At 43.7% G+C, this 24380-nt stretch overlaps 1 protein-coding gene across 1 annotated transcript in view; it reads left to right on the top strand.

The window, feature by feature from the left end:
- Window positions 1–22367, top strand: part of CLPB (ClpB family mitochondrial disaggregase) — a 98689-nt gene extending 76322 nt beyond the window's left edge. The window contains exons 8-16 of the mRNA XM_056561060.1: window positions 1713–1790; window positions 6531–6586; window positions 7569–7613; window positions 7817–7978; window positions 15802–15958; window positions 17004–17074; window positions 20064–20183; window positions 21728–21832; window positions 21936–22367. Of these exons, the coding sequence (XP_056417035.1) occupies window positions 1713–1790; window positions 6531–6586; window positions 7569–7613; window positions 7817–7978; window positions 15802–15958; window positions 17004–17074; window positions 20064–20183; window positions 21728–21832; window positions 21936–22190 (1049 nt within the window). The 3' untranslated portion in view covers window positions 22191–22367. The remainder of the gene's footprint in view (window positions 1–1712; window positions 1791–6530; window positions 6587–7568; window positions 7614–7816; window positions 7979–15801; window positions 15959–17003; window positions 17075–20063; window positions 20184–21727; window positions 21833–21935) is intronic.
- The last annotated feature ends 2013 nt before the right edge of the window (window positions 22368–24380 follow it).

The following is a 24380-nucleotide window of genomic DNA, read 5'->3' as shown; positions in this document are numbered from 1 at the left end:
TACCGTACCTGTGACTCCACCCATACCTGTCATATACCGTATATATGAAGAGTGGTCTCCCCCTGTATATATGAGGAGTGGTCTCCCCCCTGTATATATGAGGAGTGGTCTCCCCCCTGTATATATGAGGAGTGGTCTCCCCCTGAATATATGAAGAGTGGTCTCCCCCTGTATATATGAGGAGTGGTCTCCCCCTGTATATATGAGGAGTGGTCTCCCCCTGTATATATAAGGAGTGGTCTCCCCCTGTATATATGAGGAGTGGTCTCCCCCTGTATATATGAGGAGTGGTCTCCCCCTGTATATATGAGGAGTGGTCTCCCCCTGTATATATGAGGAGTGGTCTCCCCCTGTATATATGAGGAGTGGTCTCCCCCCTGTATATATGAGGAGTGGTCTCCCCCCTATATATATGAGGAGTGGTCTCCCCCTGTATATATGAGGAGTGGTCCCCCCCCTGTATATATGAGGAGTGGTCTCCCCCCTGTATATATGAGGAGTGGTCTCCCTCTGTATACATGAGGAGTGGTCTCCCCCCTGTATATATGAGGAGTGGTCTCCCTCTGTATACATGAGGAGTGGTCTCCCACCTGTATATATATATATATGAGGAGTGGTCTCCCCCCTGTATACATGAGGAGTGGTCTCCCTCTGTATATATGAGGAGTGGTCCCCTCCCGTATATATGAGGAGTGGTCCCCCCCTGTATATATGAGGAGTGGTCCCCCCCTGTATATATGAGGAGTGGTCCCCCCCTGTATATATGAGGAGTGGTCCCCCCCTGTATATATGAGGAGTGGTCCCCTCCCGTGTATATGAGGAGTGGTCTTCCCCCTGTATATATGAGAAGTGGTCCCCCCCCCCTGTATATATGTGGAGTGGTCCCCCCCCCCTGTATATATGTGGAGTGGTCTCCCCTTGTATATATGAGGAGTGGTCCCCCCCCCCCCCTGTATATATGAGGAGTGGTCCCCCCCCCTGTATATATGAGGAGTGGTCCCCCCCCTGTATATATGAGTGGTCCCCCCCTGTATATATGAGGAGTGGTCCCCCCCCCCCCTGTATATATGAGGAGTGGTCCCCCCCCTGTTTATATGAGGAGTGGTCCCCCCTGTTTATATGGGAGTGGTCCCCCCTGTTTATATGGGAGTGGTGCCCCCCCCCCCCCTGTTTATATGAGGAGTGGTCCCCCCCCCCCCTGTTTATATGAGGAGTGGTCCCCCCCCCCCCCTGTTTATATGAGGAGTGGTCCCCCTCTGTTTATATGGGAGTGGTACCCCCCAACCCTGCACTCCTGATAAGATTTGGGGGGAGGCTCCTGGTGAAGGACGCCTTGACCTTCATCTCTCAGTCTCCAGGAGACGCTCTTCCCTGAGTCCTCCATAACATGAGGCTTGTAGTGCGACCCCGCTCCCCTCTCCGCACCGTCTCCTCCGCGTCCCTCCCTCGTCCCCGTCTCCCTGGTAACCCTGAGTGCCCATCCAGGAAAAGTTGATGTGAGATGGGCTCTGGGCAGCGCTCCATATCCATACTAACCTGATTAGCGTCCAGTGGGGGCGCTGCCCGCTAATCGCATTACCTCTAATGGCTGTGAGGATGTGAGTGAGCGCAGGGCCGGGATGCGGATACTTAGTGATAATTACACTCCCGCCTCTGGCACTGATGTATGCCCTGCTCTCATGTCTTCTCTCTCCATATGGTGTCATCTGCAGCCATCCGCAGGAAGGAGAACGGCTGGTACGACGAAGAGCACCCCCTCGTCTTCTTGTTTCTGGGATCCTCTGGGATAGGTGATTTTATTTTTTTATCTATTTTTGGGTTTGAATAGAAGTTTTTTTTTTTCTGTTTTATTTCCTATTATTTACATCATCAAATAAAAAAGTCAAATAAAAAAAGCAACCCACTGAACGTCTCTATCAGCACCATAATTGGTAAAAAAAAAAAAAAAAAACGGTAATAGATAAAAATATATGCAGTAAAGTATTAAAATAAGCCCAAAATATAAGTAAAACATAAAAATAGTAATGAAAGAACAAAAAAGGTGATCAGTACAAAATAAATATGTGAAATATATGTGAAGTATATAAATGAACAAAAACAATACAGATAATTAACATACAAAATAATAATATGGAAATTATTTTAAGAAAAAACTATAGAAAATTAAAAGATACAAAATAAAGTATGCAAATAAATTAAATTATATTTATGGATAAAATTAAAAATAAATTATAAAATGTATAATTAAAAATACCAAATAAAAGTGATTAAATAAAAGGTGAATACATTGAATACATAAATAGTTATTAACAATGAAAAATGTTTGTATGGAGATATAATACATATAAATAAATATAAATAAATCTTTCTCTCTAACAGTAATACATTTGTAATATACATTGATTAAAAAATTTGTATATTTTTGGGTGAAAAAATGCTGTCCTGTCCCTGCAGCTATTGTCTGTGTGTCTCTATGAGGAGTCCAAATACAGGAAGTGAGAGTGGGACAAGCAGGGCTCTGTACACTGAGGACAAGCAGGGCTCTGTACACTGAGGACAAGCGGGGCTCTGTACACTGAGGATAAGCAGGGCTCTGTACACTAAGAACAAGCAGGGCTCTGTACACTGAGGACAAGCGAGGCCCCGCTTGTCCTCAGTGTACAGAGCCCCGCTTGTCCTCAGTGTACAGGGCCCTGATTGTCCTCGGTGTACAGAGCCCTGCTTGTCCTCAGTGTACAGATCCCTGCTTGTCCTCAGTGTACAGATCCCTGCTTGTCCTCAGTGTACAGAGCCCTGCTTGTCCTCAGTGTACAGAGCCCTGCTTGTCCTCAGTGTACAGAGCCCTGCTTGTCCTCAGTGTACAGAGCCCTGCTTGTCCTCAGTGTACAGAGCCCTGCTTGTCCTCAGTGTACAGAGCCCTGCTTGTCCTCAGTGTACAGAGCCCTGCTTGTCCTCAGTGTACAGAGCCCTGCTTGTCCTCAGTGTACAGAGCCCTGCTTGTCCTCAGTGTACAGGGCCTTGCTTGTCCTCAGTGTACAGGGCCCTGCTTGTCCTCAGTGTACAGAGCCCTGCTTGTCCTCGGTGTACAGAGCCCAGCTTGTCCTCGGTGTACAGAGCCCCGCTTGTCCTCGGTGTACAGAGCCCCGCTTGTCCTCGGTGTACAGAGCCCCGCTTGTCCTCGGTGTACAGAGCCCCGCTTGTCCTCGGTGTACAGAGCCCCGCTTGTCCTCGGTGTACAGAGCCCCGCTTGTCCTCGGTGTACAGAGCCCCGCTTGTCCTCGGTGTACAGAGCCCCGCTTGTCCTCGGTGTACAGAGCCCCGCTTGTCCTCGGTGTACAGAGCCCCGCTTGTCCTCGGTGTACAGAGCCCCGCTTGTCCTCGGTGTACAGAGCCCTGCTTGTCCTCGGTGTACAGAGCCCTGCTTGTCCTCGGTGTACAGAGCCCTGCTTGTCCTCGGTGTACAGGGCCCTGCTTGTCCTCGGTGTACAGGGCCCTGCTTGTCCTCGGTGTACAGGGCCCTGCTTGTCCTCGGTGTACAGGGCCCTGCTTGTCCTCGGTGTACAGGGCCCTGCTTGTCCTCAGTGTACAGGGCCCTGCTTGTCCTCGGTGTACACGGCCTTGCTTGTCCTCGGTGTACACAGCCTTGCTTGTCCTCGGTGTACACAGCCTTGCTTGTCCTCGGTGTACACAGCCCCGCTTGTCCTCGGTGTACACAGCCCCGCTTGTCCTCGGTGTACAGAGCCCCGCTTGTCCTCGGTGTACAGAGCCCCGCTTGTCCTCGGTGTACAGAGCCCCGCTTGTCCTCGGTGTACAGAGCCCCGCTTGTCCTCGGTGTACAGAGCCCCGCTTGTCCTCGGTGTACAGAGCCCCGCTTGTCCTCGGTGTACAGAGCCCTGCTTGTCCTCGGTGTACAGAGCCCTGCTTGTCCTCGGTGTACAGAGCCCTGCTTGTCCTCAATGTACAGAGCCCTGCTTGTCCTCGGTTTACAGAGCCCTGCTTGTCCTCGGTTTACAGAGCCCCGCTTGTCCTCGGTGTACAGAGCCCCGCTTGTCCTCAGTGTACAGAGCCCCGCTTGTTCTCAGTGTACAGAGCCCTGCTTGTCCTCAGTGTACAGAGCCCCGCTTGTTCTCAGTGTACAGAGCCCCGCTTGTTCTCAGTGTACAGAGCCCCGCTTGTCCACAGTGTACAGAGCCCTGCTTGTCCACCCACGCGTCCTGTATTTGGTCTCCTCACAAAGACACACAGACAACAATATATATACACATATTTTAACTGATGTAAATTGTGTGTATGTGTGTGTATATTATATAATTTTTTTTTGTTAATGACAGGTACACTTTAATAGAAAAATAAATATTAAAGCAAAAAATGAATAAAAGCAAATTTAAAACTCTAATAAAATATTGAAAATAAGTATACCTATATAAAAATATTATGAAAACTATAAAAAAAAAAATATTTACACAACAAAGTAAAAAATTGTAACAAACATATAAATAATAATTAAAATAAATAAGTATATAAATATAGTTGGCTTGGGAAACAATGGTCTAGACTAATCTTTTAATAAATACATATATATTTATTATAAGATTTGTCTACACCAGTGTTTCCCAACCAGTGTGCCTCCAGCTGTTGCAAAACTACAACTCCCAGCATGCTGGGAGTTGTAGTTTTGCAACAGCTGGAGGCCCACTGGTTTAGACTAAGAAAAAAAAAATGTCTACATTCTTCAAACAAAACAGTGCCACCCTTGTACACAGGTTGTGTGTGGTATTGCAGTGTAGCCCTATTCACTTCAATGAAGTTTAGTTGTAATACCAGACATATCCCATGGTGACAGGGGTGGCGCTGTTTCTGGAATGAATCCTCTATGATATTCTAAGGCCTCACTCAAACAATAATAAACCTATAATAACAGTACATCAGTGTCCAGTGCATATTCCAGTCCTGTCATGTAATGATCGGCGCTCATATATTAGGGTGGGGGGCCCGTGTACGCAGCCCCCCCGTAATGACTACAGCTCAATATATGATATTACAGTCCGTGCACTGATAACATCCATCACTGTCACCACCAGTCTATAAAAACATTAAGAGAACACCGGCCCCTCGGCTGCCAGGGAGATTTATCACTACTGGATGGTGGGGTGGGGGGGGTCACTGTGCCAAGCGGGACCAGATAGGATGAGAGGGTCACATGACAGCGCCACATGCGGCATGGCCCGAGCACAACACGCGCACTTCTTATATTATCATACACCTAAGTAATGTGAGCAGGATCATATATCCGTACATACACGCACATATTACACTATTATATTGTTTATATTATACTGTTACATTTGTTTATATTATATTGTTAATAACAAAAATATTGAAAAATACATGTGAGGAATATATATATAACAATAAAATAAAAACAAATGTAACCATAGAATATAAAAAATATATATATTTGTGTATATAATATTATATTTTTCTATATTATATTGTTACATTTGTTTATATTATTTTATTATAGTATAATATGAAAAATACATGTAAAGAATATCTAACAATAAAATAAAAACAAATGTAATAATAGAATATAAAAAAATATATATTTGTGTATATTATATTATATTTTTCTATATTATATTGTTACATTTGTTTATATTATATTGTTACATTTGTTTATTTTATATTGTTATAGTATAATATGAAAAATACATGTAAAGAATATCTAACAATAACATAAAAACAAATGTAACAATAGAATATAAAAATATATATATATATTTGTGTATATTATATTATTATATTTTTCTATATTTTATTGTTATAGTATAATATGAAAAATACATGTAAAGAATATCTAACAATAACATAAAAACAAATGTAACAATAGAATATAAAAAAATATATATATTTGTGTATATTATATTATATTTCGCTATATTATATTGTTATTGTTATCGTATAATATGAAAAATACATGGAAAGAATATCTAACAATAACATAAAAACAAATGTAACAATAGAATATAAAAAAATATATATATATTTGTGTATATTATATTATTATATTTTTCTATATTTTATTGTTATAGGATAATATGAAAAATACATGTAAAGAATATCTAACAATAACATAAAAACAAATGTAACAATAGAATATAAAAAAATGTATATATATTTGTGTATATTATATTATTATATTTTTCTATATTATATTGTTTATATATTTTTTGGGGTTATATTGTTGTTTTTTCTATAAAAAATGTTTTTAGATTGCATTGGTACATTTTTTTTATACTAAATTGGTAAATATTTTTTGTAGATTATATAGTTAGATATTTTTTTAGATTTTATATTGTTATATATTTTTTTCTATTTAATATGATTACTTTTTTATACTGTATAATATTGTTATATTTTTTTTTTATATATTTATATATTAGTTTTTGTTTTTTGTTAGATAATATTGTTACATTTGTTGATAGATTTTGATCTATAACTTTATTATTTTATTTACTTTTTTGCAATAGGGAAAACAGAACTGGCCAAGCAGACGGCTCGCTACCTGCACAAGGACATCAAGAAGGTGAAGACTCCTGTCTGTATCCAAGGAGAAGTGTCATGGAAAAAACTTATCACCCATTCCAAAGAACTAAAGGAGAGGGGATAAGTTTTAGTTCACGGGGGGGGGGGGGGTCCAAACGCTAGGGCAAAGGATAGGAGATAAGTATCAGATCGCAGGGGGTCCGAGTGCTCCCCGCGCGATCTCCTGTTTGGAGCCCCGACTCTCCTTCACAGCGGCGCATCATGACCCCCGCCCCAAGCGGGGGCCGCCACGCCCCCTCCATATAGCTCTATGGGAGAGCCAAAAATGGGCTTTCCCATTGAGTTATATGGAGGGGGCGTGGCGGCCCCTGCTTCGGGCGGGGGTCATGATGCGCCGCTCTGAAGGAGAGTCGGGGCTCCAAACAGGAGATAGCGGGGGGGGCCCAAGCACTCGGACCCCCTGCGATCTGATACTTATCTCCTATCCTTTGGATAGGGGATAAGTATTCTTCCATGATACTTCGCCTAACAAATGCCTAGAACAGGGTTTCCCAACCAAGGTGCCTCCAGCTGTTGCAAAACTACAACTCCCAGCATGCCCGGACAGCCAAAGGCTGTCCGGGCATGCTGGGAGTTGTAGTTTTGCAACAGCTGGAGGTACCCTGGTTGGGAAACACTGGCCTAGAATCTAGATCAGTGGTCTCCAAACTGTGGACCTTCAGATGTTGCAAAACTACAACTCCCAGCATGCCAACTGACAGCAGCTGGAGGCACCCTGGTTGGGAAACACCTGCCTAGAATCTAGATCAGTGGTCTCCAAACTGTGGACCTTCAGATGTTGCAGAACTACAGCTCCCAGCATGCCCCGGCAGCAGCTGGAGGTCTGCAGTTTGGAGGCCACTGGTTTATAGACTTTTTCTATGCCTTTCTGATAAACCAGACTATTTGGTAATCTGGCACCTCTGGTCTGCCGATCCCGTAGGCTTCATGACCCTGATGTATCTCTGTCTTTGTCCTTACAGGGCTTCATCCGGATGGATATGTCTGAATTCCAGGAGAAGCATGAGGTACCGCCTGCTGGGTTTTGTAGTGCAGCACTTGATCATATAACCCAGTGTTTTCCAACCAGGGTGCCTCCAGCTATTGCAGAACTACCACTCCCAGCATGCCCGGACAGCCGGCCATGCTGGGAATTTTAGTTTTGCAACAGCTGGAGGCCCCCTGGTTGGGAAACACGGATACGACCTATCCCACTCTTATGTCTGTACAGGTCGCCAAGTTTATTGGTTCTCCGCCTGGATATGTCGGACACGAGGAGGGAGGTCAGCTGACCAAGAAGCTTAAGGAGTGCCCCAACGCGGTGGTCTTGTTCGACGAGGTGGATAAGGCGCACCCGGACGTGCTCACCATCATGCTGCAGTTGTTTGACGAGGTAACGAGTCCCAGCTCCCTATGTTCGGTATATCCCTATGAGTCTTAAAGGGGTACTCCGGTGGAAAAACTTTTTTTTTTTAATCAACTGGTGCCAAAAAGTTAAACAGATTTGTAAATTACTTCTATAAAAAAAAAAAAAAAAAAAAAAATATTTACCCTTCCAGTACTTATTAGCAGCTGTATGCTACAGAGGAAATTCTTTTCTTTTTGAATATCTTTTTTGTGTTGTCTCTGCTGACACCTGATGCCCGTATCAGGAACTTCCTCTGTAGCATACAGCTGCTAATAAGTACTGGAAGGGTAAAGATTTTTAAATTGAAGTAATTTACAGATCTGTTTAACTTTCTGGCACCAGTTCATAAAAAAAAAATATATATATATATATTTATATATACATATATATTTTCCACGGGAGTGCCCCTTTAAGTATTCAGACCCCCACCGATCACTATAGCATCCTCGGAGAAGTGTGCGCTTAGCCCTTTCCCTCCCCGCTCTTTGTCATGTGACCAGGACGGACTCGTAATGTGAGTTTGTGGGGCTGTCGAGGGCGAGGAGCACGTGACCACAAGGAGATTTAGAAGTGATTCTCCACCACCTACTTTTTTTTAATGTATAATTAAAATCTGATTAATAAAGCAATAAGAGAAATCTCTTCATTACACTGGTAACTCTGTACCCTTCTTTGTTTCTTTAGTTCAGTGATACTTTTGTATAAAGGAGTACTCTAGTGCAGAGTATTCCTGCTCCGTTCTGCCCGGGCTGCAAAATAAATGAAAATGAACCATCACTCACCTCCCTGGGTTCCCGCGGAGCGCCCCTACAGCTGATCGGTCCTCCGGTGCATCTCCTTCATACTTCCGGGTGTAACGAAGCGTCACATGGTGCTCAGCCTATCGCCGGCCGAGGCTGAACATCGCGGCGGCCAGTGATAGGCTGAGCGCCATGTGACGCTTCGTTACACCTGGAAGTATGAAGAGGATGGACCGGAGGACCGAACAGCTGTAGTGACGCTCCGCGGGAACCCAGGGAGGTCAGTGATGGATCATTTTCATTTATTTTGCAGCCCGGGCAGAACGGAGCAGGAATACTCTGCACTAGAGTACTCCTTTAAGCTGAAGACCTGAGAGGTCAGAGGTTACAGCCTGATGGTCTCATGTCATTCCTCATCCCAGACTGCTTTAGTAATCAGATTTTTCTTTCCAACACTGAGATCATGTGACAGTTAACAGCCAATCAGTAGCTGAGCTGTTGCTGTTGTCAATTCCTCCTAAGGGCCCATTAACCGCAGGTCCCAAGTTTGCAGCCTGCGTGATGTTCAGCTCCAGTGTTGGCGGGGGACCCGGGCCATGTTGGGACGGTACAGTTGCCTAGGTAACCATGCCACGCTCTGTGACGTCATGTGCATGGCTAAACTGTACCACTCGGCGTCGCCTATCCACAATTGTATCTGGCCTAGGATATAAACCAGTGTTTCCCAACCAGGGTGCCTCCAGCTGTTTCAAAACTACAACTCCCAGCATGCCCGGACAGCCTACGGCTGTCCGTGCATGCTGGGAGTTGTAGTTTTGCAACAGCTGGGGGCACCCTGGTTGGGAAACACTGATATAGAAGAATCACCCGCACAAATCTCATTGGTTACAAAGTTTCCGTTCTGAATCAACAACTTATTGTCCAGGCTGGATACATTGTATTGTTGGATACATTGTATTGTGTATTGTCCAGACTGGATACATTGTATCGTGAATTGTTGGATACATTGTATTGTGTATTGTTGGGTACATTGTATCGTGTATTGTTGAATACATTGTATCGTGTATTGTTGGATACATTGTATTGTGTATTGTTGGATACGTTGTATTGTGTATTGTTGGATACATTGTATCGTGTATTGTTGGATACATTGTATCGTGTATTGTTGGATACATTGTATCGTGTATTGTTGGATACGTTGTATTGTGTATTGTTGGATACATTGTATCGTGTATTGTTGGATACATTGTATCGTGTATTGTTGGATACATTGTATCGTGTATTGTTGGATACATTGTATCGTGTATTGTTGGATACATTGTATTGTGTATTGTTGGATACATTGTAGTGTGTATTGTTGGATACATTGTATTGTTGGATACATTGTATTGTGTATTGTCCAGACTGGATACATTGTATCGTGTATTGTTGGATACATTGTATTGTGTATTGTTGGATACATTGTATTGTTGGATACATTGTATTGTTGGATACATTGTATTGTGTATTGCTGGATACATTGTATTGTGTATTGTTGGATACATTGTATTGTTGGATACATTGTGTTGTGTATTGTTGGATACATTGTATCGTTGAATACATTGTATTGTTGCATACATTGTATCGTGTATTGTTGGATACATTGTATTGTTGGATACATTGTATCGTGTATTGTTGGATACATTGTATCGTGTATTGTTGGATACATTGTATTGTTGGATACATTGTATCGTGTATTGTTGAATACATTGTATTGTGTATTGTTGGATACATTGTATTGTGTATTGTTGGATACATTGTATTGTGTATTGTTGGATACATTGTATTGTTGGATACATTGTATCGTGTATTGTTGGAGACATTGTATCGTGTATTGTTGGATACATTGTACCGTGTATTGTTGGATACATTGTATTGTGTATTGTTGGATACATTGTATCGTGTATTGTTGGATACATTGTATTGTTGGATACATTGTGTTGTGTATTGTTGGATACATTGTATTGTTGGATACATTGTATCGTGTATTGTTGGATACATTGTATTGTTGGATACATTGTATCGTGTATTGTTGGATACATTGTATTGTTGGATACATTGTATCGTGTATTGTTGGATACATTGTATCGTGTATTGTTGGATACATTGTATTGTTGGATACATTGTATCGTGTATTGTTGAATACATTGTATTGTGTATTGTTGGATACATTGTATTGTGTATTGTTGGATACATTGTATTGTGTATTGTTGGATACATTGTATTGTTGGATACATTGTATCGTGTATTGTTGGATACATTGTATCGTGTATTGTTGGATACATTGTATCGTGTATTGTTGGATACATTGTATCGTGTATTGTTGGATACATTGTATCGTGTATTGTTGGATACGTTGTATTGTGTATTGTTGGATACATTGTATCGTGTATTGTTGGATACATTGTATCGTGTATTGTTGGATACATTGTATCGTGTATTGTTGGATACATTGTATTGTGTATTGTTGGATACATTGTAGTGTGTATTGTTGGATACATTGTATTGTTGGATACATTGTATTGTGTATTGTCCAGACTGGATACATTGTATCGTGTATTGTTGGATACATTGTATTGTGTATTGTTGGATACATTGTATTGTTGGATACATTGTATTGTTGGATACATTGTATTGTGTATTGCTGGATACATTGTATTGTGTATTGTTGGATACATTGTATTGTTGGATACATTGTGTTGTGTATTGTTGGATACATTGTATCGTTGAATACATTGTATTGTTGCATACATTGTATCGTGTATTGTTGGATACATTGTATTGTTGGATACATTGTATCGTGTATTGTTGGATACATTGTATCGTGTATTGTTGGATACATTGTATTGTTGGATACATTGTATCGTGTATTGTTGAATACATTGTATTGTGTATTGTTGGATACATTGTATTGTGTATTGTTGGATACATTGTATTGTTGGATACATTGTATCGTGTATTGTTGGAGACATTGTATCGTGTATTGTTGGATACATTGTACCGTGTATTGTTGGATACATTGTATTGTGTATTGTTGGATACATTGTATCGTGTATTGTTGGATACATTGTATTGTTGGATACATTGTGTTGTGTATTGTTGGATACATTGTATTGTTGGATACATTGTATCGTGTATTGTTGGATACATTGTATTGTTGGATACATTGTATCGTGTATTGTTGGATACATTGTATCGTGTATTGTTGGATACATTGTATTGTTGGATACATTGTATCGTGTATTGTTGAATACATTGTATTGTGTATTGTTGGATACATTGTATTGTGTATTGTTGGATACATTGTATTGTGTATTGTTGGATACATTGTATTGTTGGATACATTGTATCGTGTATTGTTGGAGACATTGTATCGTGTATTGTTGGATACATTGTATCGTGTATTGTTGGATACATTGTATTGTTGGATACATTGTATCGTGTATTGTTGGATACTTTGTATCGTGTATTGTTGGATACATTGTATTGTTGGATACATTGTGTCGTGTATTGTTGGATACATTGTATCGTGTATTGTTGAATACATTGTATTGTTGGATACATTGTATTGTGTATTGTTGGATACATTGTATTGTGTATTGTTGGATACATTGTATTGTGTATTGTTGGATACATTGTATTGTGTATTGTTGGATACATTGTATTGTGTATTGTTGGATACTTTGCGTCGTGTATTGTTGGATACATTGTATTGTGTATTGTTGGATACATTGTATTGTGTATTGTTGGATACTTTGCGTCGTGTATTGTTGGATACTTTGCGTCGTGTATTGTTGGATACATTGTGTCGTGTATTGTTGGATACATTGTATCGTGTATTGTTGGATACATTGTATTGTTGGATACATTGTGTCGTGTATTGTTGGATACATTGTATCGTGTATTGTTGGATACATTGTATTGTTGGTTACATTGTATCGTGTGTTGTTGGATACTTTGTATCGTGTATTGTTGGATACATTGTATCGTGTATTGTTGGATACATTGTATCGTGTATTTTTGGATACAGTGTATCGTATATTGTTGGATACATTGTATTTTGTATTGTTGGATACATTGTATCGTGTATTGTTGGATACATTGTATCGTGTATTGTTGGATACATTGTATCGTGTATTGTTGGAGACATTGTATCGTGTATTGTTGGATACATTGTACCATGTATTGTTGGATACATTGTATTTTGTATTGTTGGATACATTGTATCGTGTATTGTTGGATACATTGTATCGTGTATTGTTGGATACATTGTGTCGTGTATTGTTGGATACATTGTTTCGTGTATTGTTGGATACATTGTGTCGTGTATTGTTGGATACATTGTACCGTGTATTGTTGGATACATTGTATCGTGTATTGTTGGATACATTGTGTCGTGTATTGTTGGATACATTGTACCGTGTATTGTTGGATACATTGTTTTGTGTATTGTTGGATACATTGTATCGTGTATTGTTGGATACATTGTATTGTGTATTGTTGGATACATTGTTTTGTGTATTGTTGGATACATTGTATCGTGTATTGTTGGATACATTGTATCGTGTATTGTTGGATACTTTGTATCGTGTATTGTTGGATACTTTGTATCGTGTATTGTTGGATACATTGTATCGTGTATTGTTGGATACATTGTATTGTTGGATACATTGTATTGTTGGATACATTGTATTGTGTATTGTTGGATACATTGTTTTGTGTATTGTTGGATACATTGTTTCGTGTATTGTTGGATACATTGTATCGTGTATTGTTGGATACATTGTATTGTTGGATACATTGTTTCGTGTATTGTTGGATACATTGTTTCGTGTATTGTTGGATACATTGTATCGTGTATTGTTGGATACTTTGTATCGTGTATTGTTGGATACATTGTATCGTGTATTGTTGGATACATTGTATCGTGTATTGTTGGATACATTGTATCGTGTATTGTTGGATACTTTGTATTGTGTATTGTTGGATACATTGTTTCGTGTATTGTTGGATACATTGTTTCGTGTATTGTTGGATACATTGTTTCGTGTATTGTTGGATACATTGTTTCGTGTATTGTTGGATACATTGTATCGTGTATTGTTGGATACATTGTTTTGTGTATTGTTGGATACATTGTATTGTGTATTGTTGGATACATTGTTTCGTGTATTGTTGGATACATTGTATTGTTGGATACATTGTATCGTGTATTGTTGGATACATTGTATTGTTGGATACATTGTATCGTGTATTGTTGGATACATTGTGTCGTGTATTGTTGGATACATTGTATCGTGTATTGTTGGATACATTGTTTCGTGTATTGTTGGATACATTGTATCGTGTATTGTTGGATACATTGTATCGTGTATTGTTGGATACATTGTATTGTTGGATACATTGTTTCGTGTATTGTTGGATACATTGTTTCGTGTATTGTTGGATACATTGTTTCGTGTATTGTTGGATACATTGTATCGTGTATTGTTGGATACATTGTATCGTGTATTGTTGGATACATTGTTTCGTGTATTGTTGGATACATTGTATTGTGTATTGTTGGATACATTGTTTCGTGTATTGTTGGATACATTGTATTGTTGGATACATTGTATCGTGTATTGTTGGATACTTTGTATCGTGTATTGTTGGATACATTGTATTGTTGGATACATTGTTTCGTGTATTGTTGGATACATTGTATCGTGTATTGTTGGATACATTGTATCGTGTATTGTTGGATACATTGTTTCGTGTATTGTTGGATACATTGTATTGTGTATTGTTGGATACATTGTTTCGTGTATTGTTGGATACATTGTATTGTTGGATACATTGTATCGTGTATTGTTGGATACTTTGTATCGTGTATTGTTGGATACATTGTATTGTTGGATACATTGTATCGTGTATTGTTGGATACATTGTGTCGTGTATTGTTGGATACATTGTATCGTGTATTGTTGGATACATTGTTTCGTGTATTGTTGGATACATTGTTTCGTGTATTGTTGGATACATTGTATCGTGTATTGTTGGATACTTTGTATCGTGTATTGTTGGATACATTGTTTCGTGTATTGTTGGATACATTGTATCGTGTATTGTTGGATACTTTGTATCGTGTATTGTTGGATACATTGTTTCGTGTATTGTTGGATACATTGTTTCGTGTATTGTTGGATACATTGTATTGTTGGATACATTGTTTCGTGTATTGTTGGATACATTGTGTCGTGTATTGTTGGATACATTGTATCGTGTATTGTTGGATACATTGTTTTGTGTATTGTTGGATACATTGTTTTGTGTATTGTTGGATACATTGTATTGTGTATTATTGGATACATTGTATTGTTGGATACATTGTATCATGTGTTCAGTGACGTCTTCTCATACGATGATCGTTCTTCTCTCTGGACGAGTCCGATGTGACGGATAAGTGTACAGCGCACGTTGGACCCATGTTGTGTGACCCCCGGGGGGTCGCCTTTCTTCCCCCTTCCATGTGCCCTGACAGTGTAACATTTGCCGTATTTTTTTGCAGCAGGTCCCCGGATGTCATTACTCTAACAGGGCTGGAGACCGCGAGCAGCATATGAGTTCTTTCAGGATGTCTCCTTCGAGGACGCGCTCCCCCTCCCCCCTTCCTCCTAATAAAACTTTATTCTCGTCCTCTCGCCGCATCTTCTGTCTTCCCATCTCCAGGATTAATATAGTAATCCTCTTGCATAGATCATAACCGCAGCCGCCAAATGTAAAATCAATTCCAGGAGCGGCACTCGACAGAGCAATAAACAGCATGTTAATCTTCAGCACCCAGATACTGATTCCTGGCTGCATCTTCCCATCTGTCACCGGGAGTACACCGCCACCACCACCGCCGCCGCCGCCTGGGGACCGGGCCCTTATTACCCCACATCAATGTAATAGCAGCGTGGTATATATAATGTTAGGGGTTCCTGGTCCCCCTATGAGGAATGTTTTTTGGGAGTTGCCCATGAGTGACAGATTTTTTCTTTCCAGGGTCGACTGACAGACGGGAAGGGAAAGACCATCGAGTGTAAGGACGCCATCTTTATCATGACCTGCAACGCGGGGAGCGATGAAATAGCGCAGTATGCCCTACAGCTGAGACAGGAAGCACACGAGATGAACAAGAACAGACTGGCCGACAACCTGGGTGAGTGAGGAAGGGCCCTAACCTGGGTGAGTGAGGAAGGGCCCTAACCTGGGTGAGTGAGGAAGGGCCCTAACCTGGGTGAGTGAGGAAGGGCCCTAACCTGGGTGAGTGAGGGTGAGGAAGGGCCCTAACCTGGGTGACTGAGGAAGGGCCCTAACCTGGGTGAGTGAGGAAGGGCCCTAACCTGGGTGAGTGAGGAAGGGCCCTAACCTGGGTGAGTGAGGGTGAGGAAGGGCCCTAACCTGGGTGACTGAGGAAGGGCCCTAATCTGGGTGAGTGAGGGTGAGGAAGGGCCCTGGGTGAGTGGTGGAGATGTGGGGCCCTAACCTGGGTGAGTGGTGGAGATGTGGGGCCCTAACCTGGGTGAGTGGTGATGTGGGGCCCTAACCTGGGTGAGTGGTGGAGATGTGGGGCCCTGACCTGGGTGAGTGGTGGAGATGTGGGGCCCTAACCTGGGTGAGTGGTGGAGATGTGGGGCCCTCACCTGGGTGCGTGGTGGAGATGTGGGGCCCTGACCTGGGTGCGTGGTGGAGATGTGGGGCCCTGACCTGGGTGCGTGGTGGAGATGTGGGGCCCTGACCTGGGTGCGTGGTGGAGATGTGGGGCCCTGACCTGGGTGAGTGGTGGAGATGTGGGGCCCTGACCTGGGTGAGTGGTGGAGATGTGGGGCCCTGACCTGGGTGCGTGGTGGAGATGTGGGGCCCTGACCTGGGTGCGTGGTGGAGATGTGGGGCCCTGACCTGGGTGAGTGGTGGAGATGTGGGGCCCTGACCTGAGTGAGTGGTGGAGATGTGGGGCCCTGACCTGGGTGAGTGGTGGAGATGTGGGGCCCTGACCTGGGTGAGTGGTGGAGATGTGGGGCCCTGACCTGGGTGCGTGGTGGAGATGTGGGGCCCTGACCTGGGTGCGTGGTGGAGATGTGGGGCCCTGACCTTGGTGCGTGGTGGAGATGTGGGGCCCTGACCTGAGTGAGTGGTGGAGATGTGGGGCCCTAACCTGGGTGAGTGGTGGAGATGTGGCTGACTGACTCCTCCTTCATTTACAGACGATATACAGACCGAGAAGATCACCATCTCCAAACAATTCAAGGAGGACGTCATCCGACCCATCCTGAAGGTGAGAAACACATGAAATCACTTATCGTAGTGAGTGCAGGGGTATAAGGGTAGGGTCACACGGAACGGATCCGCAGTGTATTTTACGCTGCGGATCCTCCGGTGACTTGACCCAAAGTGTGCCTCCAGCTGTTGCCACCCCCGCCCCATCTTACCACGCCCCCTGGCCTGCTAGCAGCGGCAATCTGCCGATCTGAACAGCCACACAGGGGCCTGCGAGTCGCCAAGTGCACTGCAGATTGCCGCTGCTAGCAGGCCAGGGGGCGGGGTAAGGTGGGGCGGGGGTGGCAACAGCTGGAGGCACACTTTGGGTCAAGTCACCGGAGGATCTGCAGCGTAAAATACACTGCGGATCCATTACGTGTGACCCTACCCTAATACTGGATATAACTCAGGATCAGTACAGGATAAGTAATGTAATGTATGTACACAGTGACCTCACCAGCAGAATAGTGAGTACAGCTCTAGAGTATAATACAGGAAATAACTCAGGATCAGTACAGGATAAGTAATGTTATGTATGTACACAGTGATCTCACCAGCAGAATAGTGAGTACAGCTCTGGAGTATAATACAGGATATAACTCAGGATCAGTACAGGATAAGTAATGTAATGTATGTACACAGGGACCTCACCAGCAGAATAGTGAGTGCAGCTCTGGAGTATAATACAGGATATAACTCAGAATCAGTACAGGATAAGTAATGTAATGTATGTACACAGTGACCTCACCAGCAGAATAGTGAGTACAGCTCTGGAGTATAATACAGGATATAACTCAGGATCAGTACAGGATAAGTAATGTAATGTATGTACACAGTGATCTCACCAGCAGAATAGTGAGTACAGCTCTGGGGTATAATACAGGATATAACTCAGGATCAGTACAGGATATGTAATGTAATGTGTGTGCACTGTGACCTCACCAGCAGAATAGTGAGTACAGCTCTGGGGTATAATACAGGATATAACTCAGGATCAGTACAGGATCAGTAATGTAATGTATGTACACAGTGACCTCACCAGCAGAATAGTGAGTACAGCTCTGGGGTATAATACAGGATATAACTCAGGATCAGTACAGGATAAGTAATGTAATGTATGTACACAGTGACCTCACCAGCAGAATAGTGAGTACAGCTGTGGAGTATAATACAGGATATAACTCAGGATCAGTACAGGATAAGTAATGTAATGTATGTACACAGTGACCTCACCAGCAGAATAGTGAGTACAGCTGTGGAGTATAATACAGGATATAACTCAGGATCAGTACAGGATAAGTAATGTAATGTATGTACACAGTGACCTCACCAGCAGAATAGTGAGTACAGCTGTGGAGTGCTGATCTCTATGCGCCCCCTTGTTCACACTCCCCTGTTTCGGATCCCTTCCTGTGTTGCGGACCCTCGCCGGATTCGCCTGGAGCAGTATCTGTACCTAGAATTAATTCCGGGTTTGTCTCTGCTCTATATGGCGGCACAATTGATGGACGTCTCATAGACACCAGATAGGTTATTGTTGCTCAGTGGTTTCATTACGGACGGTTCTCCTCCCTCTGCCAGGACCGCAGGGCACCATTCCCAGCTCGCATTAACCCCGTGGAGTCAGACCTCCCACAATATCAGCCGGCTACTGTGCTAAAATACTCTGTGCTGATTGGGTAGATCAGTGTTTCCCAACCAGGGTGCCTCTGGCTGTCCGGGCATGCTGGGAGTTGTAGTTTTGCAACAGCTGGAGGCACACTGGGTCGGGAGACTGTGTGTTACATAGTAGAATAAGCTAAAATACTCTGCTGGCTACCCTGCAAGGTAAGTACACCACCATCCTGAAATACTCTGTGCTGGTGACTAAAGTGGCGCAGCTGGTCGCCCGTTAACCCCGTGCAGTTATCGGAAGGTGGGGGAAGCTGCGTGGTGCGGGCTGTGAGGATATCCAGATCATCAGGATAATTCAGTTTCCTTGTATCTGCTTCTGCTGATGTCATTACCCGGGGTGGGGGTGGTGGGGGCCCCGGGCTCCTGGAGCCTCAGACTGAGCGGCCGATCCTGATGGAATTAGAGGAAGATGAAGGAGATGCCGATCTGACTGGCGACACATTTACTGCTACAGCGCGGTATTATATGCCATAGAATGTATGGGCCGGGACCACTGTGACTGCAGGACAGGGGGGGCACAGTCTCCTGCTCTCTGTTATCAGCAGTGTCAGGTGGATCTGCACCAGTCTTCTATTAGTACCCCCCCCAAAGTCTGCGCCAGGGGCCACAGCGTATACCTGCCTGCGTACATCCCCTCCTCCACTGCTCCTGTACCTGACAGACAACACCTTGTCACCTCCAGAGCTGCACTCACTATTCTGCTGTTACATCATGTCTTATCCTCCAATCACCTCCAGAGCTGCACTCACTATTCTGCTGTTACATCATGTCCAATCCTCCAGTCACCTCCAGAGCTGCACTCACTATTCTGCTGTTACATCATGTTATCCTCCAGCACCTCCAGAGCTGCACTCACTATTCTGCTGTTACATCATGTCTTATCCTCCAGTCACCTCCAGAGCTGCACTCACTATTCTGCTGTTACATCATATCTTATCCTCCAGTCACCTCCAGAGCTGCACTCACTATTCTGCTGTTACATCATGTCTTATCCTTCAGCCACCTCCAGAGCTGCACTCACTATTCTGCTGTTACATCATGTCTTATCCTCCAGTCACCTCCAGAGCTGCACTCACTATTCTGCTGTTACATCATGTCTTATCCTCCATTCACCTCCAGAGCTGCACTCACTATTCTGCTGTTACATCATGTCTTATCCTCCATTCACCTCCAGAGCTGCACTCACTATTCTGCTGTCACATCATGTCCAATCCTCCAGTCACCGCCAGAGCTGCACTCACTATTCTAAAAGTTCGTCTGATGTTGCGGTCAGTGTTTATTTTGCAGCCGCCATCTTTGCCCGTGTCAGACGTCTCGTTTTGTGTACGCAGGCGCACTTCCGCAGAGATGAGTTTCTGGGGAGGATCAATGAGATCGTCTACTTCCTGCCCTTCTGTCACTCGGAGCTGTCTCAGCTGGTCCTGAAGGAGCTCAACTCCTGGGCCAAGAAGGTAAATCCTTGGAAAATATTCTTAAAATAAAGAGAGAAAAAAAATCTACCCTCTGTTTAATCCAGTGCTTCCCAACCAGTGTGCCTCCAGCTGTTGCAAAACTACAACTCCCAGCATGCCCGGACAGCCTTCGGCTGTCCGGGCATGCTGGGAGTTGTAGTTTTGCAACAGCTGGAGGCACACTGGTTGGGGGTGCACTGGTTTAATCAGAGACTCAGACTTCTGTTCTTACTCCATGCTTTACACTGCAGCTCTGCTCCATGAAGTCTCAGCTTTGAATAGTGACAGTAGTCACTGCCAGAGCTGCGATTGCAATTCCGTTATGTTGTAATACTCAGGTCACATTTAAAGGGGTATTCCAGGAAAAAAACTTTTTTATCTATATCAACTGGTTCCAGAAAGTTAAACAGATTTGTAAATGACTTCTATTAAAAAATCTTAATCCTTTCAGTACTTATGAGCTTCTGAAGTTAAGGTTGTTCTTTTCTGTCTAAATCCTCTCTGATGACACCTGTCTCGGGAAACGCCCAGTTTAGAAGAGGTTTGCTATGGGGATTTGCTTCTAAACTGGGCGTTTCCCGAGACACGTGACATCAGAGATTACTTAGATAGAAATGAACAACCTTAACTTCAGAAGCTCATAAGTACTGAAAGGATTAAGATTTTTTAATAGAAGTAATTTACAAATCTGTTTAACTTTCTGGAGCCAGTTGATATAGATATATAAAAAAAGTGTTTTCATGGAATACCCCTTTAAAGCTGCATTTGAGGAAGTTATTATAGTGAATTTTGGGGAGGAGGGGGGGGGGGGGGTTCTATCATTACCGCCCCAATCCACTAGTTCTGGACCGACTATTTCGCGGCTGGTTATACTGAGAACAGCGTCGTCCGCTGTGCGGCATTGTGGGAGATGTAGAGTTTATATCTGTCAGTGCTCTGTGTTGTTATACAGGACACGCATTGTTACGGCAGCTGTCTGTATGTGGGGGGGGAGGGGATTGTGTTACTCAGGATCAGTAACGGACCCCGCTCACAGACGCCCCATTAGGGTCACGTTCTGAGTCCTCAGAGCTGAGGGTGCGGTTCCCCTTTAAGAAGCGTCCCTCCTGAGACAATGGTCGGTATGTACGGCGATGGTCAGGGGCCCCGCTGCAGTCTCCCGGTGACCCGGCGTTGTCCCTGGAGACCAGACGGTGAGCAGAGAATGGAGCGTTGTAGATACAGAACAGAGCCGCCATTCAGAGACAGAGCGTGACGCCAGGCTCCGCCCACCGGTTATTTTACAGCGCCGAGAGATTCACCGGCAGAGCTTCCTGTAGATCTTACTCCGGGGGGGAGAGTGGCGCCATAACTGCAGACTGACACCGGTCACATGGTAAGAGGGCACACAGGAGGGGACAACATGGTTGCCATTAGCAACAGGGAACAGCTTTGCTCTACTGGGGGATCCGGCTGATTCGGTGCAGCCATGATCCCGCGGTGTGTTACGTCCTGGTATAATCCGTTGTCTCCGATCGCTTATTGTGCGTTTTTCTCCCCGTCAGGCGAAGCAGCGACACGAGATCACCCTGATCTGGGACCGGGAGGTGATGGACGTCCTGACCGACGGATACAATGTGCACTACGGCGCCCGCTCCATCAAACATGAGGTACTGCACCGCCGCAGGACATGGTTATGGGATAGGGATCCGCCATATTGGATCATACAATGTATCTGCCGCCTCAGCCTCCATCTTGTCTCTTACCCCTCAGGTGGATCGGCGGGTGGTGAACCAGTTGGCGGCCGCCTATGAACAGGACCTGCTGCCGCGCGGCTGCACGCTGCGGATCACAGTGGACGACTCCGACAAACACCTCCTGTCGCAAGGTAACAGGGCGGACGAGGACAGCGAGGGGCCGGGGAGGAGGACGCCGCGACTGCGCCTGGAGATCGTGGAGACCGGGAGCCGGAGCCGCAGACTGGACATTACTGAGCCGCTGTCCGCGGAGGAGCCCTGGATGTCCTGAGAACTGTGTTATGGACGCAAAGGGGAGGGGCTTAGATGGCGGTCAGCGTTGTGTGAGAGTAATAATGCTGCATGAACTGCCACAGACTAAAGGGGGGCGCTGTACTCAGATGTGCACCACACAGCACAGATTATTTATACAATACAACGCAAATAAAGTGCTACTGTGCGTTACGGAGTACTGAGCAAAGGAAGTGCTACTGAGCATTGTACTAATCAAGGGAAGTGTCCGAAATTCCAGGTATTAGAAATTACACCCAGTATACAGGACAGGAGAAGTGCTACTGTGCAATATCCATATATACAGGACAGGAGAAGTGTTACTGGGCAATGTCCATATATACAGGACAGGAGAAGTGATACTGTGCAATGTATATATAAATAATAAGAGCAGATACTGAGTATTACACCCAGTATACAGGACAGGAGAAGCTACTGTGCTATGTCCATATATACAGGAGAAGCTACTGTGCTATGTCCATATATACAGGAGAAGTTACTGTGCAATGTCCATATATACAGGACAGGAGAAGTGGTACTGTGCAGTGTCCATATATACAGGACAGGAGCAGTGGTACTGTGCAGTGTCCATATATACAGAATAAGAGTAGATACTGAGGAACTCTTATTTTGTATAAAAAGAAATACAAAACATAAACCAAACATAACAACCATAACAATGATAATCAAACATAAGATAAACCTAATACATAAATAATATCACAAACAAAAATCCCTTCTGGTCCAGGACAACACACACTACATACCTATATACACCACATACATATATAACTATATACACCACATACCTATATACACATCACATACACCTATATACATTTTTTTTCTTTTATATAATATATATGTATACACACAAACAATAATCAATGATAAACACAACAAAATAAGAATTTATAAAATATACACAATATAAATCAAATAATATAACCTTATTGATAATACTCCTATACAACCCATATTTTTTATATATATATATATATATATATATATATATATATATATATATATATATATATATATATACACACACACACACACACACACAGTCCCTATACATATATACAACCCCTATACATATATACACCAACCCCTCAGGGCTCCGGTTCGATGTCTGTAGCCGCCTACATCTTTTTATCTTTATCAAAACAAAACAAAAATGTCTGGTGACAGCTTCAGCCCATCACCAGGGAGGAGATTACTAGGTTAGGGCACCTTAAAGAAGAACCCCCTCCCTGGGAAGTGGCTCCAAATGCCCCCAACTTTTCATACTCCAAAGAACGAACCTTCACCAGGTCACCGAGCGTGTTCCTACAAACCTCGTCCACGGGGAGGATTCTCTGTCTCGTTGACACTAAACAACTCGCTTGCCACGTGTGATACCTGACCACTACACTGACTAAAAATGAAGTGCACCGGTCCCGGACACCCAGATCTTTGAAGGCCCCATAAAGCCACCCAGCATAGAAAGGGCGGGCAGCCTGCCGCGGGCAGCCGATGGAAGCTCCCACCCTTTGATATACCTCTATATTAAAAGGGCACTGAAGCAGGAAGTGGTCCATGTCCTCCAGCACACCCCCACACTCCTCCCGGGGACAACCCTTTTCATCGGAGTTCCTGTACTTCAGATTGCCCTTTACTTATAGCTTACCATGGAAGCCTCGCCAGGCCAAGTCCCAAAACTTCAAGGGGATCCTAGGTCAATCCCTTGATCCCGATCTGGGCAATCCTTGAGGGCCAGTGGTTTCTGCAAATGAGTCAGCAAGACCCTGTTATCGAGGATTTTCCTCGGCAGAGTTCTTACCTCCCACATCCCCAGCCCCCACCTCCTGATGACCTTCAGAACCAGTGCAACATAAGTCGGGAGATGCCCGTGTGGCGTGCGAAGATCCTTCACTTGACCGTCTCTCTCCCATTCCTGGAAGAAAGGCTGAAACCATCTCCTGCAAGAGACTACCCACGGAGGAGCCCTCTCTGTCCAGAGGTTTGATATATTGGTCTTTAAAAAGGTATTCACTTGGAATACCACCGGGTTGACCATACCCAACCCGCCTAGTCTCCTTGTGCGGTAAGATGCCTTCCTCTTTAATAGGTTCAGTTTATTCCAATCCAACATTAGGAAGAACAGACTGTAGACCCGGGCCCAGAGGGGTTCCGGCAAAAGGCTGACATT

The sequence above is a fragment of the Hyla sarda genome, chromosome 2 (assembly GCF_029499605.1).
Source record: "Hyla sarda isolate aHylSar1 chromosome 2, aHylSar1.hap1, whole genome shotgun sequence".
Lineage (NCBI taxonomy): Eukaryota > Metazoa > Chordata > Amphibia > Anura > Hylidae > Hyla > Hyla sarda.
Note: the sequence above shows the minus strand (reverse complement) of the source record. Positions and strands in the feature narration are given on the sequence as shown.